The sequence below is a fragment of the Nicotiana tomentosiformis genome, chromosome 8 (genome assembly GCF_000390325.3).
Source record: "Nicotiana tomentosiformis chromosome 8, ASM39032v3, whole genome shotgun sequence".
Lineage (NCBI taxonomy): Eukaryota > Viridiplantae > Streptophyta > Magnoliopsida > Solanales > Solanaceae > Nicotiana > Nicotiana tomentosiformis.
The window spans coordinates 74988828-75005105 of NC_090819.1; the positions used below are offsets into that span (position 1 = coordinate 74988828).

Genomic DNA, 16278 nt, shown 5'->3' on the forward strand with positions numbered 1-16278 from the left:
TTGGTGTTTTGTCTTTGTCCTCTACCTCAATTTTTGTTGTATTATCCGTACCTTCTATCAGTTTAACTTAAAAATATCATGCTTTCCTTCTTTTTTGTCATATCTACATCTATGTCGTTTCTTATTTGTTGCACTTTCGTATAATTCTTCTACCATGTTAGTTATCCATGCCTTCTGTCTGTTTAGCTTATAAAGATCATGTTTTCCCTCTTGTTTGTGATATCTACATTTAAGCCTTCTACCATGTTAGTTAGTGAAATTTATGTTTTTCTATCTTAATTGATGTCATTACTTCTATGCCTTCTACCTAGTTTGTTATTGTTGTCCATATGCATTGCCTTGTTCGTTCTTACTACATGTGTATCTCCCACTTTGTCGTTACTGTTATTGGCATTTCTTTCACCTAGTTGGTACTGTTATTCGTATGCTCGGCAAGGATGAGATAAATGCACAAAGGGTGTTGCCGTGCCATTTAATTTGATATCTCATTTCTCACACTATGAAAGCTCTATTTACTACAGTGGTTTGATGGTCATCGCTTTAAGGAAAGGATTGGGTTGTGATATTGAGAAATATTGACCGTAATTTCTTTTAGTAATCATTTACTGCTTCGCATAATTGTCCTTGTACTCTTCAATGTTATATTTAAGTATCGTTTCTATTGCTATTCTACGGTACAGGTTATATTAGTGAGTATCTTTTAACTAAAAAGCCTTGTCACTACTTCACCGAGGTTATTCAAAATACTTATTGAGCACATGGTGTCGGTTGTACTCATACTATACTTCTGCATCTTGTGTGCAGATCTTGATATTGATGTTGATGTGTATGGCGGGAGCTGGCATTGAAGAGGTACTTGCGTTCTTGTTACAGCTGCCACTTGTCCTTGGTAGCTTTAAATTTGCAAATCTGTTTGTGTATTTCGAACAGATGATGTATTTACTTCGTACCAGTTTGTAAACTCTAAGTCTTAGAAGCTCATGATTTGTACTATCCGTCTTTGGGATTTGTATAGAAAGTTCAATTATTTTATCCATTGTCTCGTATTACTTGATTTGAGTTGTGTTGATGGTTATTTGGCTTACCTAGTGGCTAGTGGGTCAGGTTAGGTGTCATCACGACTAGACGAATTTTGGGTCGTGACAATTTTTCAATGAACCTTTGACCAATACAATTAAACAGGAAAATCAAAGGAAATTTAAGCGATTCGGCAATGTTTGTAGTCATCACTTTGTACCTGTTTCCTGAAAAATGATACCTGGTCCATCTGTGAAATCCAACCTCAAGCGCAAGACATCTAGTTGCAGTGGGGCATCATTCTTGAGCTGCTGAAAATGGTCAAAGAACTTATTTTTACTATACGCTTGTGTTACCGTATAATAATGGTGAAGATAATCTCCAGATATGAACCTTTGGCACAGGTTTTCACCAAGATGTCTCATACAAAATCCATGATGAGCATGTTGACAAACCCAAAAAATTTCATTGGCTATGCTAAGATGCATATCAGAGATTATGCACGGTTCTAGAATATCATCAACTACAGTCTTCAACTGCTCGAAAAAAATTCATGTGTCATCGCACTCCGTGTCCACTGCATAAAATACCGCTGGATAGATATGGTTCTTAGTATCCTGTGCCATCATATTTAACAGAGCACCACCATACTTTCTTGCTAAAAAGTTTCATTAACAGTTAAATCCTTCGTCGTGTTCAAAAATCCTTTGATGCAAGCTTCAAATGCTACGAAAAATATAAGAACCTCCCTGCCGCATCAAGTTTTAATGCAGTCTTACTGCCTCGATTTTCACTTTCAAGACGATATGCATTTAAAATTGTATACCCGTGTCAGTGGCGAAGCAACATGATCATAAGCTTAGTCTAAAAATTGTACTATGTACATAGGTAAAATATTATGTTTTAAAAATATATAATACATATTGAACACCCTTTATCGGAAATTTTTTTTATTTCTTTTAAATTTGAACACCCTTAAGAAATTTCTAGTTTCGCCGCTGCGTGTCAGGCAGAGGTGGACCTATATATTATATTGAGGGGTCACCGGACCCCGTAAAATTTCGGCATAAGTCTTGTTTATGTATATGTATATACCTTGAAAATGGTTAAATTAAATCACTTGGTACCTGAACGCTAAAAGCCTTTAGGGGCAATGATTGAACAAAAATATGTGCTTCCGTCGTGTTAAAATCCTGGGTTCGCCGCCTCTGGTGTCAGGTATCTTCCTTATGAGGTTCTTATCAAGAACACACCCCTTTTAGCACTTCCAGGAGCTTGCCTCGCAATTCAAAATGATTACGAACTACACTTTCAATTTGTGTAATTGATGTCCCTTCGCCATCAGCAAAGTCATTCATCAAGAAACTAGCAATGACAAACGCCGATGCATATCGATGTTGGCTCATGAGATTTTGAATACTGCAAGTTTGCTTATTATTATACTTGCTAATATAATACATATCCCCTTTGATGTACTTCACTACGTGCAACTTACACTCACAATTCTGAACCTTATATGCCATCATATACAATGATTTACTACTCTTCTTTACATAGAAGTTAAAGGCCTTCTTCACGACAGCTAGCTTCAACGCCCCAACTAATTCCTTCTTGTTCTTGATGTTTTCCCAAGGAAAAAACTAGTTTCATCTTTTAAACTGTCGCACCCTTGTGTTGTAGGAGCAACACTGTTCGCAACGATGTTATGATTCTCTAGCACATCGTCATCTGCTCTATATTCATTGGATATTTTATCAAGAATAATCCTAGCACCCTCACTAGCAATATCAAGAAGATAGAGTTCGACATGTTGATCATTCAGGATGAAAGGAGGAGCTATTTTCACCTTACTAGGCACAAAATTAATCATATACTAGCTAACAGAAACATCACTAGTTTACATTTTAACTGACCACATCTAATTATGCTCTCAACCAATTTGTTAAAGGAATCACTACGAGGAACAATAATAGCAAATGTCGATACTGTCCCCCATATTTGGCAAATAAAATCAACTTAATAAATTAAAAATGGTCGATGACCAGTTATAACAGAATTAAATGTTCGAAAATGTCTAAGCAACAATTGAAAGCTTTTTACCACATACCAGCGGAACAAATCGAAAAATATGTCTCTTACAATGAATGGCCAAAATAATGTACACACAAAACGATCGCCTAAATTGACAATCTTCCTCTCCGGATGCGAAAATTAAAAAATGCAAGTGAGCTAAGACTGCAATGGAGATGGAGAAAGCCTGGAGAAGTGAGATTTGCTAGCTATGGAACAAAATCTGAGCTCAATCAAGCAAGAAATTTGACCGGAAGCAGGGGATTTATGGAGGGAACTGACTTGATTTCTTTTCATTCTTTGGCAAAATAAAATGTATTATTCAACACTTTGGGGGTGAGTAAATAAAATGGGTCACTTTGCAAAGTATAAAAACTTACGGGTTAGTGCATAAAATTATATACTAACCGACTCTTAATAGCTGATAATAACTAACCTATGAATAATGAATTACTTTTACTGCCCAGGTGATTCATTTCAATTTTCAACTGCTACATTCCTGCCTAGCGTCGAGCTCAATCCAAATCTTTTTGTATACAGATTGACCAAACTTTCCAACTCTGGTTAGCTTCACCTAAACGAAAGGAGAGTAATGGATGGGGAGTGGGAAGTGTCACATACATTACATGACCTACGGAATGTAATATGGCCATTAATTTGGCTTCTACTCAACTGGGGACTAAATTTTGATGATATTTGCTATGACGTAATATCCACTATAACAAATTTGTGGATCATGACATTTGCCATGACATAATATCCACTATTAGGCCAAGGATTTCTTGCTATAAATAGAGGAACTTCTCATCATTTGTAAACATACCAATTCAAGAGCTTTTCACTCGTCTTTCTTTCTCCTCTTTTATTTCATTATAGAGTATTTTGTAAGAGAATGAGTGTTGGGAAACACTTGTGTGAACCCTTTCTTTGGAGCAATCTTGTGAGGTTATTCTCTTAAGGTATTTGGGACTAATTAGAGTATTTACTCTAATTTTGTACTCTTGTTGGTATAGTAAAATTGCACCTCCGCTTGTGGACATAGGTCACCTTGACCGAACCACGTTAAATTTGTGTCTTCTTTATCTTCTTTAATTGCCGTTATTATCAACTTGCATTGTCTTTGTTATTATCATTATAACGTTGTTTAGCTAAATTCCGCACTACCCAGTAACCCGATCCTAACATGGAACTTGCTTGAAAATTTTCTACTTGAATAAAACTTTAACGTTAAAATATTTGAAAATAATCAACCATGCGAGAAACAGAAATCGCAAAATGTTGGAGAAAGGAGCAAGCATTCGAAAATGAGATTAACAGAAAAATAGAAGAAAGCACGGGTCATAACTTCATAATGAAACTGATATTCATCTTGACTGCATTACTTTAGAAAAGCTGAATGTATGTACATCCAAATATACAATATCTCAGCTATCCTAACGGGGGCATCATCAGCGCCATCCCACAACTGTGCTCCGCTATCAACTATTCTCTATGTTAATGGAGTCCAAGAATATAATTGCATGTCTAGAATTATCACGAGAAGAAAATGAAACAAAATAAACAAGGAAAAGGGAACTACCACTAATCGACAAAATTTTGGGCTGACTCAGAATGTACACTTTGTACATGGAATGCAGAGTTGCATCTCATCCCCTCCCTGCTCTGCATACTCCAATCCAATGTATGCAGAAGCATGCAAGGAGCTCAGATAATTAACCATTAAGCTTTGCTAAGAACTGGCTCACGTTATACTCTTCCGTGTATTGTGATTGATCCCACAGCTCCTCCAATCCTCCAAGAATGGCTTTTAATCCCTTCCCGCTACGTGGCAAGATTGAGTCCACATCAGATTTTTCATCGGTTCTTCTGGATCTGCTGGCCCCCTGAGAATAACCAGCATTTGTAAGTTGTTGAGTCCCACATTGGTGGAGGATCCATTTCTTAACACAATTTAAACAGCATACATGCATCTCAAATTCTAAAGATATCAAGAGAGACACTACAGATCCAAAGCTGAAAGTTAAATCACCTTTTTGCTTTCAGCCGAAGTAAATAGATCAAGTAACTGGTCTGTATTCATCGTTTTCAGACTTGCATTCTCTGCATTGATTACCGCATTAGCAACTGACACTTTAAACCTTTGGAGACTCATTACTTTTTCTTCCAATGTTCCTCGCATAATGAGACGATGAACATTTACAACTTTTCGCTGGCCCAACCTGTGAGCTCTATCCATAGCCTACAAAAGGATATAAAGAAGTTACTCTGCCTTTCAATATCATCTTGAGCAAGCAGGACATGAGAAGATTCAACAAGAATGGTTGACTAAAATCAAATCAGCAGAACACCAACTACTGCAATATCAATACAACACATCTAACGACCCAACACAGATAGGTATTATCTGCACGAAGTAAATCAAAATACCCAAAATTATCCGTGCTGTCTCAAAATTTAGAATCAATAAGTACTAAATCCTCTAAAGTAACACCAAAAAGTTATCAGCACCACTGTTTTAAAAGGCGTTTTCGGGGCGAGCCCCGGGGCGTTTTTGGTACGCCCCAATTCGGTGTGGGGAGAAAGTCTCAAGAGGCGTACCCCAGCAATTCGGGGCGTTCGAGGCGCGTTTTTTTTTAGTGAGAAGTAAGCCCCAGAGACTTTTTCAAATTAAAACAAAATTTGTTGAATAAATCCTTCATATAATACCCAAATTCTCAAAAGTCAGTTTGGTAATTACTCAAAAGTATTAAATTTAAAAGTCAAAACCTTTTTTATTGATTTAAGCCCTAATTCATGGTCTTTCCCAATTTTTTTTCTTGTCCGCTAGTCTGCTAATATCTCCCAAAAACAACAAATATTTAATTTTTTTTACAAATACAAAAAGAACTACATTCTCCTTCATAGCAGCAAATTCAAAGTTCAAATTGGGGGTTAATCATCCTTTTTGTTTCTCCATATAGAAAACTTTACTGCTGCTATAATCATCATTTTTGTTTTAATCATCCTTTTTGTTTTTCCGCTGAGGTATATGTAAAACGCCTCGCCTTACGCCCACGCCTTTTAAAACACTGATCAGCACCATATAAAACTAATTTTACAGTAACTACAAAAGAAACATCTTATAGTGCCTGCTAGTTCATTATTTTAACAGGTGTTCTTTTAGTTTATCACTTTATTCAATTAATCTTGTTCTCAATAGTGTGATTAAAATTGGATGGTCAAGCAACAATATGCCCAGGATTTGGTAAATTTTTAAGCTTTTAAGTATACTACCTAAGGCATTCTTCTGGATTTGAAGAAGTAGGGATATAGATGCATAGTCAAATAAACATGCCTCTTCATACTTTATCAGACTTAGTCCTGCTTACTAAGAAGCAGAACACCTAAATAAGTATAAGTTAAACAAACTCTGCCTCCCATCAATCATCCAGGGATATTGATGACAAATAAAGCGCTAAAAATCAAAGCAAGAGGCAAGAAACATATAACCTCTATAAAAGATTCAAAAGAACTTGTAGAGAGAGACTTCCCCCACCCCTACCCATGCAAAGTCCCCTCCACCCCCTGCCCCCCAAAAACACACAGAGGACAACTAATACCCAAAGATTATCAGTGCATTTTTACTTTAACAGGGCCAAAAATAAGCCAAAAAAATTATGAGAATGGTTCTGGACCATATTCAAAAAGAAAATCTGCAAGGAAAGACTAATTCTCTATACCTGGTGATCTCGCATTGGATTCCAGTCATGCTCCATAAACACAAGGGTATCAGCTGATGTCAGGTTCAAACCAAGCCCACCAACTGCAAGAAGTATTTGTACATGAGCACAGGCTCTAGAGAAACCATGCAAAAATGTAGAATCATACCATGTGTTGTAAGCAGCAAAACATCTATGGTAGGATCTGAATTGAAGGCTTTCACAATGTCAAAGCGTTTTTCCGGCTCAACTGATCCATCCAGCCTCAAGTAAGTAACACTGCTCAAAAAAGGAGTAAAATCTCTTTAGCTACTGAATATCAAACCAAAGGAACGGGCTCAAGTACTTCAAGACAGCCTTTGATTAACATAGGTGCATTACTGGTCCTCTAACATCTGTTTTTTCCGGTTCTAAGGCTTTTGCATGTGCACAAGCAAAACTTTTTTTTGTTGTTGAGAAGGTAACATTTGTTGCATATATATTAACTTTATCAAAACAGGTACAGCTATCCATAATTACAGGAGAAACTATTAATAAGTTAAGATTTAGCATACGAAGTCTATTTATATCCCGAGACAATCTCAACCGTCCAAAATGATTGCAAATTAACAAGAAAATTTCCAGGTGCGACACAAAGAAGTGGAGAAAAAATTGTGTATCCTAAAATTCTGGGGCTAGAAAACAGTTGAGAACATATACAACTGTCTTTATCCATAGTTGTAGATGCAACATATTATGTAACCTACAATTTGATATTTTGTGTTCAGAAATTTAGAGAATCGGTAGATTACAAGTTCCAAAAAATAATGTCAAACAAAGAGCTCAATGTACTAAAATCAAAACCAGTTCTAAAAGGTGAAATGTGAAAAAACTAAAGAATGAAAACCACAGCCTTCCCTCCCTTTTATGCCCCTTCCAAGATCATGCCTGCAGCTAAACAGGTCAAAATACTGTGCCATACAAACATGGAGACTCCAAAAGGTATTTCCTATGTCTTGCTTTCTCAACATACTTTAGTCAAATCAAGACCGCCACTATAAACTGCTGCAGAATTAATGGTTAACAACACACTAGCCCCTAATATCAAAAAACCTAATTATGACAACCAAGAGCTGACCCACACGATAAACCAAGAAGTACATTAAAAGATGCCTCAACCTCCATATAAAAGTCACAGATATGTCAATGGCAATGGAAATATAGGCAGGCTATATAGTTTACTTCAAAAGGAAGTTTGAAAATTAAAAACAAGAAAGAACTATCCTTACCTCTTCATATGAGTGTGAAACAGGTCTCTCTCAATGATATCCAAAAGGGCCTGCACAACTCAAGTTGAATTCCAGGCTAAGACAGGAACAGAATCAATCAAAATATAACTTGAGAAGCTAGAGGCATTACCTTATGCTGTGCAAATATCAGGACTCTGTGCTGTCCCACACAAATAGTGCCTTCAGGACCTGAGTCAACACCAATCCCACACTCCGAAAGGATCTCCTGCAAGGCGACTAATTTGGGAGAATGGTGAAGTTGATGGAGTTCTGAAACAATGTCAGAACCAGGAGGGAAGAGCTCTGACACAACAGATGAGAGTGATTCTGCAACTCTCTCCCCAAACACGAGCAAAGGATGACTACAAAGTTTAAGCAAGTACTGAAGTGCCTGAAACAAGAGAGATATTAGACCACAACCACAAAAGAGATAATCATGACTATTCTCAACTTACCTGGAATACATGAGAAGATGCTTTTGGCAAATCATTCTTTTGGCTTGCATCTGATTCATTGTGCCTCACAATGCTTGAAATTTCTTGTCTCACATGTGAACCAGAAAATTGTTCGTAGAGTTTTAGCTGAACAGGACTCAGGTCACAGTACCTATCCTGAATAATTTTCTCTGGCAGATCAGATAAGACTTCATCTTTAGTCCGGCGAAGGAGAAAAGGCATCACCTGTCAAGGAAAACCTTTCAGTTTGAGTCTAGATCAGCAGTGACAAGAACAAAGGAGGCCAGATGCAAGTAGAAATGAACCCACCTGCTTGTGCAATGCTTCCATAGCAAGCACACCTGCTTCAGCATCTTTCGCTGAACATTTGGGATCTCTGGCAGCTAGTAGTGGTTTACCATAGGAGGCATGAAACTGTCAAATTAACATATAAGTTAAAGTGTCATATAACAACTTTTGATCAAAAGAAGTTTGTAACTAGCCAGCTCAGTTTCACTAAGCATCCACATTAGATGCTGAAAGAAATTCATGATACCCACAATCAACATGAAAAGAAATTCTCACTTACAGTATCAAAACGAAAAGATTACGATGCTTCATATGATAACCATGTAAAACAGTTCTCCGGGAATAGCCTACTTGCAATGTAACTCCTTTTCATTGGTTTACCCAAATTAAAACTGGTTATCCAAGTCAGAAACATCACATATTTCAATAATTGTTGTCTGCACTCTGCTCCCTTACATATCATTTGCACTCCTAGGATAGTATGTTGCTATCAATAAATTAACTCTTCAAAGAGACATAAATCAAGCTTCTAGAAGTGTCTGAAGAGGTTGACGTGAAACGAGCGGTTAACATGAATGGAGCTTTCTCCCTGCCTAATTCAGACCCTTGTGAACAAAGGGTCCTAAAAGACTAAAGAAATCGAAGCCATTTAATATCAATTCAATGTCTTCTTCTGAAAGTAAAATCAATAATTTGAAGGGAAGAAGAGGGCAGGTTAGCTCGTGACCTGAAGGGGTGGAAAGAAGTATGACAGCTTCCCTGTGCATACCTCTCAACCCAAACACAACTTTTAGGAAACAACAAATCGGAACAAAATCACTCAATTATTAGGCACATTGAACAACGTAAGAATTACAAAAAGTGCAATTTTAACTTAGCAAATGGTGTAACTCACTTGTCTTTCAGTTCCAAGAAACCCTGGCATAAGGAAGTCAAAAAGTGACCACAGATCCAACACATTATTCTGCAATTTGAGATGGATTAACTATTAAGCACTCATTGAACTGTTATAAATATTCAGTTCTGGCTGAATTGCTAACAATATTAACACACCTGTATCGGTGTTCCACTCAGGATGAGTCGGTGTTGTGCCTTCAATTGTTTAACAGCAACTGTTATTTTCGACTTAGAATTCTTTATGATATGTCCCTCATCTAGAATGCAATAGTTCCAAAACAGCTGTCTAAGATAATCAACATCTTTGCGGATAACATCATATGATGTCACGATAACATTATGCTCACTAAACTGAGACCGTAGCGAAATGCGCTCTTGCGCAGAACCAACATACTGGAGGGTAGTAAGCAAAGAACCATCAATAAACTTCTCTATTTCATAAACCCAGTGGCCGACAAGGGTTGAGGGGCATATTATCAAGGATGGAGGTAGATCCTTGGAACTATTTAGAGCAATGTGCTCTGCTACATCAGAAGCCACAATTGCTGATGCTTGAAGGGTTTTACCAAGGCCCATGTCATCACATAAAATCCCGTGAAGATTAAAGCGCTTCAAAAATGCCAACCAGTTTATACCTTCTTGTTGGTACCTGAAAGCATAAGAGAAAAAATCTTAGACCAAAATACAAACTAGCAAAAGGCTCTTCATGTATAAACTGAAATCCCCTTTCTTTTTTCCCCCTCTTTTTTCAGTCTGGGGGAAGGGGGAATAGCTTAAAGAATAGTAAATGCATTTCTAATAAGGCACCAAGGTTAAATGACTGCCCCACAAGAAGACTAATAAAAATAAAGAGAAATCAAGCTGAAATAAGAAATCTCTTCTCCTCGGCTTGAGTTTGAGAGAAAAAGGAGGAAGTCATCATTTTTATATCCACTTTCACCAACAGGAGTCCAAGAAAAGCAATTTTCTTCCTCTTTATTTTCTTTTCAGAGGCAAACCAAACAAGAAAGATCAACAATGTTAAACCTTGTATTTATCGCATTTCTTCCCTAGTTTCCATGCAGATGTAGGAGCAGCAGTAACTAGAAACTAGCTGACATCACGTTTCTCAAAAGAATACATCTCGCATGACATAGTTATGCTTTTCTGCAACTATGCAATTAAGCAGTTGTCTGGCTGTTTAGAAACATGGACAGTGGACAATATGAATTAGAAGAAACCGTATAAGCACATATTTAAGAGTAATATGCTGTCCTTTATATTTCGTCAATTTTCCTCTTTATCTTTTAGCCTAGACTTTGTATGCTGGGCTGAAAACTTAGCAGATGGTCACTTACAATAGCATGTCTTAAGTGTACAAAAGAACTCCGAGCATGGTAAGCTTGCCACACAAAATGTCCAATTAGTTCTTTCCAGAGGGTAATTCAGGTAGAATGAATTATCTTGTCTTGGGCTCAATAGCTTAGTGAATATAAAAGCAGGTACAGAGAGACCATCTAGATGTGCTTGTGTTTCCAATAGTGTGGTTCATGTATACTTTCATGTGATTGCATCAATTCAACTACAGAAAGGATACCTCATTGTTAGATCCTAAGACCCCCCACCCCCCACCCCCCAAAAAAAAAAAAAATCCTCATATTGTATGTTACTAATATTCATGCTCATGATATACTTTTACACTAATTCTGTTGGCACATCCAAATGTCTAATCATCTCACAACAAGAAAATGCACCTTACAGCATGACGATAGATGGTCATTTTGGTCCCACCATCCCTTGTTATATGGACAGAGAGAAACTGAAACAAGGAAAAAAAGGGTAGGAGAAAGAGGAACATAGGATAGGCCTATGTGATGGGAACACTGTGATTAAGGCAGCGAGAGACCGAGATATTAGTTTTAAAGAAAAAGTCAGCTCAGCACAGGGATGTAGGCATCACATGCAGACACTTGAGAGATAATCAGTGGATCTGGAGGAGTTACCTTCTCAATGTCACCTTTAGTTCAGTTGAGAGCTTGTAATCGTCAATGTGAGAGTTGTCAACTAGCTGCTCCAAAAATTTAACATCTTCTTGACTTCGTGATAGGTGTTCACTAAGACCAACAGGAGGAGAAACACCACGCGCTAATGGAAGTAGAGGCACAAGGGTCGCAAAACTATGTGTCACACTCTGTCTGACAGAATGATCTGAATCGCTCATACACCTCAGGAGGGGAACTACTAAAAGGGGAGCATAAGGAACTAGCTCGATACCGAGTCCTTGGACAAGCAAACTGACAAGCATGCCAGCTCCTTGTTTAGAATGTACAGATGTAATGTCACCTAACATAGGCACAACATTCTGAATTACAGAACCCATCACATCCAATGTCATTGACTTGGCCATGGTTGTAATACATCTAGATGCAGCTAATCTCACGGCAATATGTGAATGACGAACACATCTGAAGATGCATGGAAGAAGAGTGAGGAGTTTTGGTCTTAACGTATCGTCCAGCATCGGTGCAATGGAACGGACCACCTGCCACTCAAAGGAAAAAAGAGTAAGAAGACATAGACAATGCTGAAGTCAAGGAGTCATGGAAGCAAGAGAACATCCAACTGAATTAGAGCACTGAAACTAATCACGTCTTTCTGAATAATTTATGAAACAATAACAAGCAAAGTGGTGGAAAATGCTACCTGTCATATACACTTCTGATGAATTTGTTTCTTGCTAAAACTTGCAGTTGCTGCTTCCGAGAGGAAACAAATATATAATGTCTTAGGTGCAGAATTCATTTGCAACTACACCCCTAGCCAATATCAGTTAAGCAACAACACTTGTAAATTTGTTTTTGTAAGCATGTGATCAAACTGCCTCACCTTAAGGGATAGACTAGTTACAGCTCTGTTACTGTTCTCTGTACGAGCAACTTGCACTCGCTCCATCGCAAAAGTAAGGACATGATTCAATCTTAGCAAATGAAATAAGCAATTTTTCTGTAGATTCAAACATCTATCAATTTAAGTTTTTTAAAAACGGATAAAACTCAGGAGATATGTGAAAGGTACTAGCAAACATATAGAGGAACTTTGATCAGAGAAGAATTTTGGTTGTTGTTCAGATAGTAAGCAGGACAAACAAAAGGAGGAAACACAGGCCTTCAAGGAACAGAGAATGTGTGAGAGGTTATTTTTAAGATAAGAACTCCATTTCCTTCTTCACTTCTAACATTGAGCTTGACTGTTGGTCCCCCTCCTTTCTATTCCTAATGGGTTTTTTTTTTGGGCTTATTAAAATAGATATCCTTCAGGAGTTGATGAAGTGGAAATGAATAATAAGATCAGAATCAACGCAGAGAAACTAAAAACCTCCTAGAAATCCCAACCCAACGAATTTTTCTTACTTCGATTATTGAAGCTCAACATTCGTAACAAATTCGTACCACCCAAGAAGATAATTGTGAGGCATACCCATAATAATCTACTAAAAAGAGAAACTCCCAGAAGGAATTAGGGATTCAACTTTGTTTATGATAACCTAAAAAAACAATATCTGCTTTCTATAGGTATTAACATCAACAAAGGGTTGTTAATCTTTTCTTCACAAAGAGGAGGACTCATCATGGCATCATTACCTAACAGAAGGCGCAGAGCACTGAGACCAGAATAAAGGGTAGCTTCACAAAGAGAGTCATAACCTACTACAAAAGCAACAAAACATTACAGGTATCCCCTCTTGACCTCGTGAAAGATCTCCCAATGTAGCAAATAAAAGAAAAAAAAATAGAGCATGGTAGGTGGCTTCATTGGCACTTGTGCACCATTCAAGAGTAAGAACGAAACTTATGTATTTTGTCCATAGCACCCAGAACGTCATATCAGCCACCCATCCACCAAGTGATTGACAACAACTTTCATGGAAAGCAATATTTTACTTCTTGTGTACCAGAATTTAGTCCCTTCTTGGTTGCATTTGCAATAAACATGTAATAATCAAAAGGTGCAAGAAACGAAGAATTACGACCATTGAGACTGACCTGGATATTGTTAATCAAGTTCTGATAATCCTTAACCAACTCAATAGCTCGAGTAATAAGTTTTTCATCTTCTTCAGTCATGCCTTCAAGACTACAAGGCTTAAGAACTTCAACTAAGCAGTCCCACAGCTTAGGAAGCTTTTCAAACAAACATCCACCCAATTTTTCACATAAGTACTTCAAGGCAAGTTCAGATCCACGTCTACTGATGAAGCCCTCAACCTTTAAACGATCTTCACCAGGGGAGAGCATATGAACTTTCGATTTGTGTCTATTACTGCTACTAACTGAGGATAGAAGATCTTCCTCTTCAATTATTTCGATAGAATTCAAGACTCCGGCTTGAGGTGTCTCGCAAGGATCCATGCATGTCAAACTACAGAGGTTCTTAATTAACTTGTCATTTGGTCCAGGCTTCCGTCCCATACAACGATAGATAAGTTCTGCAAGAGCCTCAGCCGCCTTACTTTGTAATATCTCCTCCTTCAAAAATGAACAATTATGACATGCAAATTGCAAGTGCTCTCTTTTCAGGAAATATCACATTGAACACTTACCTGTTCTCTCTTAATAGAAGCCATCAAAGGTAAAATAATTGGATTCAGTTTCACTGGAAGTTCATTCATCCAGACAACAGCAGCGGCCAGTAAAGAAGAGACGGTAATATGCAAATTATTCTGCGAGTTGTCAAAGGAAAAACTGGAAGTTAGAAAATGATGTAATAAACTTATCCAGTTAAGGTTTAGAGATTCTCCCCCAAAAGTTACCTGGATGCATTTCAAATACCCAGAAGTGGTCAAAAGCCTCTGTTTGAATGTTTCTAATTCGTCCAAGCTGTTCAGCTCGGCAGATTCCTCCCCCATGGAATTAATACTTAAGAATTGAAGTTTAGATGCAAAATTTATTGCATCATCGGCGCTAAGATTTTCTAGGTCAACCTGAATGGATGACAACAAATCTTTAAACATGCCAGCTGCCTCGGTCTCATGGTAGAGCTGACGAGCTTCATTGCGCATTTTATCATACGTTCTTGAGAGTTCAATGTAAGGAAAAAGAGAATCTTTCGTAGGAAAAGCAGGGTTAATGCAGGCTAACAAATCCATCAATTGGCTCCTAAAATTACTTGAGATGCCAGCAATAACCCCGTCCATATCCATGATGTTCCTGGTTTTCAGTTCTTTAAACCAAGAAATAAGCACCATTGAAGCTACCTGATTTACCATCAAAACTCCAGTTTAAATATGGCATATAGAAGGTATTCTCAAAAAAAAAAGTCATTCTCAAAAGATTGGCATATAGAAGGGGAAATATAAAGGAAATGAAGATCAATGCTAAACACTTGTTTAAGATTATGTACCTGGCGTTGAACTCCAGATAGAGAGGTAAGCGCCTTCCATAAGGGGTCAATAAAAAACTGCAAAGAACCTTCACGTAACCTAGCAGCTAAAATGCCCAAGACTGTGGCAGTAACGACACGTGTATATGTAACCGACATGTCGACATCAGCACCAACCACAATCTTTCCACTGCTGGTGGAAGCCTCTGTACTTTTCTCCAGCACAGTAGAGCCTTCACCTGAATCTGAGCATATGCTTTGAAGGGAATCGTTTTCTGGTTTCACAGCTCTCATCTTTGCAGCTGCTTTGAAGTGGCTTTTGCGGGGAAGAGCTACAGGCCAAAACATTTTTGCAGTATCCAATGATGAACCATATGGAGTAGTTGCTAGCTCCAACCAAGAAGGAAAATATGCCTTTGAAGCATCTTCCAAGTCTTCTACTGGGCACTAACAGCAATTGAAATAGATATCTCAAACATAAGAAGATCAAATAACTAAGAAACAATTCTCAGCTAACTACAAAAAAATTTGCTCAAGGTTAATGATTAAGAAACGGCAATCCTGTTTTCTGATGCCTATTTGGTCTCCATTCAAATTGGAAAGTAGTTTCAAGTTGGAGTTTTCAAATTATTTTAAAATAAAAAAGGAAAGTTACAAAAACTGCCAATTTAAAATTTCTTTATTTTTTTAATAATTTTTGTTTTTCTTTTTAAAAATAAAATGTTTATTTAATCAGAAAATATTATTGAGAATAATAGAATTAAAAAAAAAATAAAAATAAATGTATCTTCTATTATATTATAAAAAGAAAGAAGCATAAAAAAATTTAAATAAAGTAATATGCTAATAAAAGTTTCTATTAACAATGCAATAATACTAAATATTGGATAATATAATAAAGAAAAATATAGAACAAAAAAGTTATTCGATGCCTATATAAATCTCATTAATTTAATAGAGATTTTATTCATTAAATTTCAGATAATATTATTGAGAACAATAGGATAAAATTTATTTATATATTATTAAAAGGAGAGGAAAAAGCTCTCTCCTTAAGCCAAGTGGCAGCCTAGAAAGAAGCCACATGGCATAAGTAGTTAATAATTAGTTATTGGTTATTATTTTTGAATTTAAATATCTATAAAATAATAAAATAAAATCTATATCTATCTATATATTATTAAAATGAGAGGAAGAAACCCTCTCCTCAAACCAAGTAGCAGCCTT

The 16278-nt window shown here is 37.0% G+C and overlaps 1 protein-coding gene across 5 annotated transcripts in view; it reads right to left on the reverse strand.

The window, feature by feature from the left end:
• Positions 1 to 4432: 4432 nt before the first annotated feature.
• LOC104094648 (TATA-binding protein-associated factor BTAF1) overlaps positions 4433 to 16278 on the reverse strand; it is a 40077-nt gene continuing 28231 nt past the window's right edge. For all 5 annotated transcript variants that reach the window (XM_009600611.4, XM_009600615.4, XM_009600613.4 and 2 more), the window contains 15 exons: positions 15073 to 15498; positions 14483 to 14926; positions 14273 to 14392; positions 13716 to 14198; positions 11676 to 12214; positions 9850 to 10342; positions 9692 to 9760; positions 8818 to 8922; positions 8509 to 8733; positions 8184 to 8444; positions 8054 to 8103; positions 6955 to 7064; positions 6807 to 6889; positions 5117 to 5326; positions 4433 to 4970 (listed from right to left, as the gene is read on the reverse strand). In XM_009600611.4, the coding sequence (XP_009598906.1) occupies positions 4800 to 4970; positions 5117 to 5326; positions 6807 to 6889; positions 6955 to 7064; positions 8054 to 8103; positions 8184 to 8444; positions 8509 to 8733; positions 8818 to 8922; positions 9692 to 9760; positions 9850 to 10342; positions 11676 to 12214; positions 13716 to 14198; positions 14273 to 14392; positions 14483 to 14926; positions 15073 to 15498 (3789 nt within the window). In that variant the 3' untranslated portion in view covers positions 4433 to 4799. The remainder of the gene's footprint in view (positions 4971 to 5116; positions 5327 to 6806; positions 6890 to 6954; positions 7065 to 8053; positions 8104 to 8183; positions 8445 to 8508; positions 8734 to 8817; positions 8923 to 9691; positions 9761 to 9849; positions 10343 to 11675; positions 12215 to 13715; positions 14199 to 14272; positions 14393 to 14482; positions 14927 to 15072; positions 15499 to 16278) is intronic.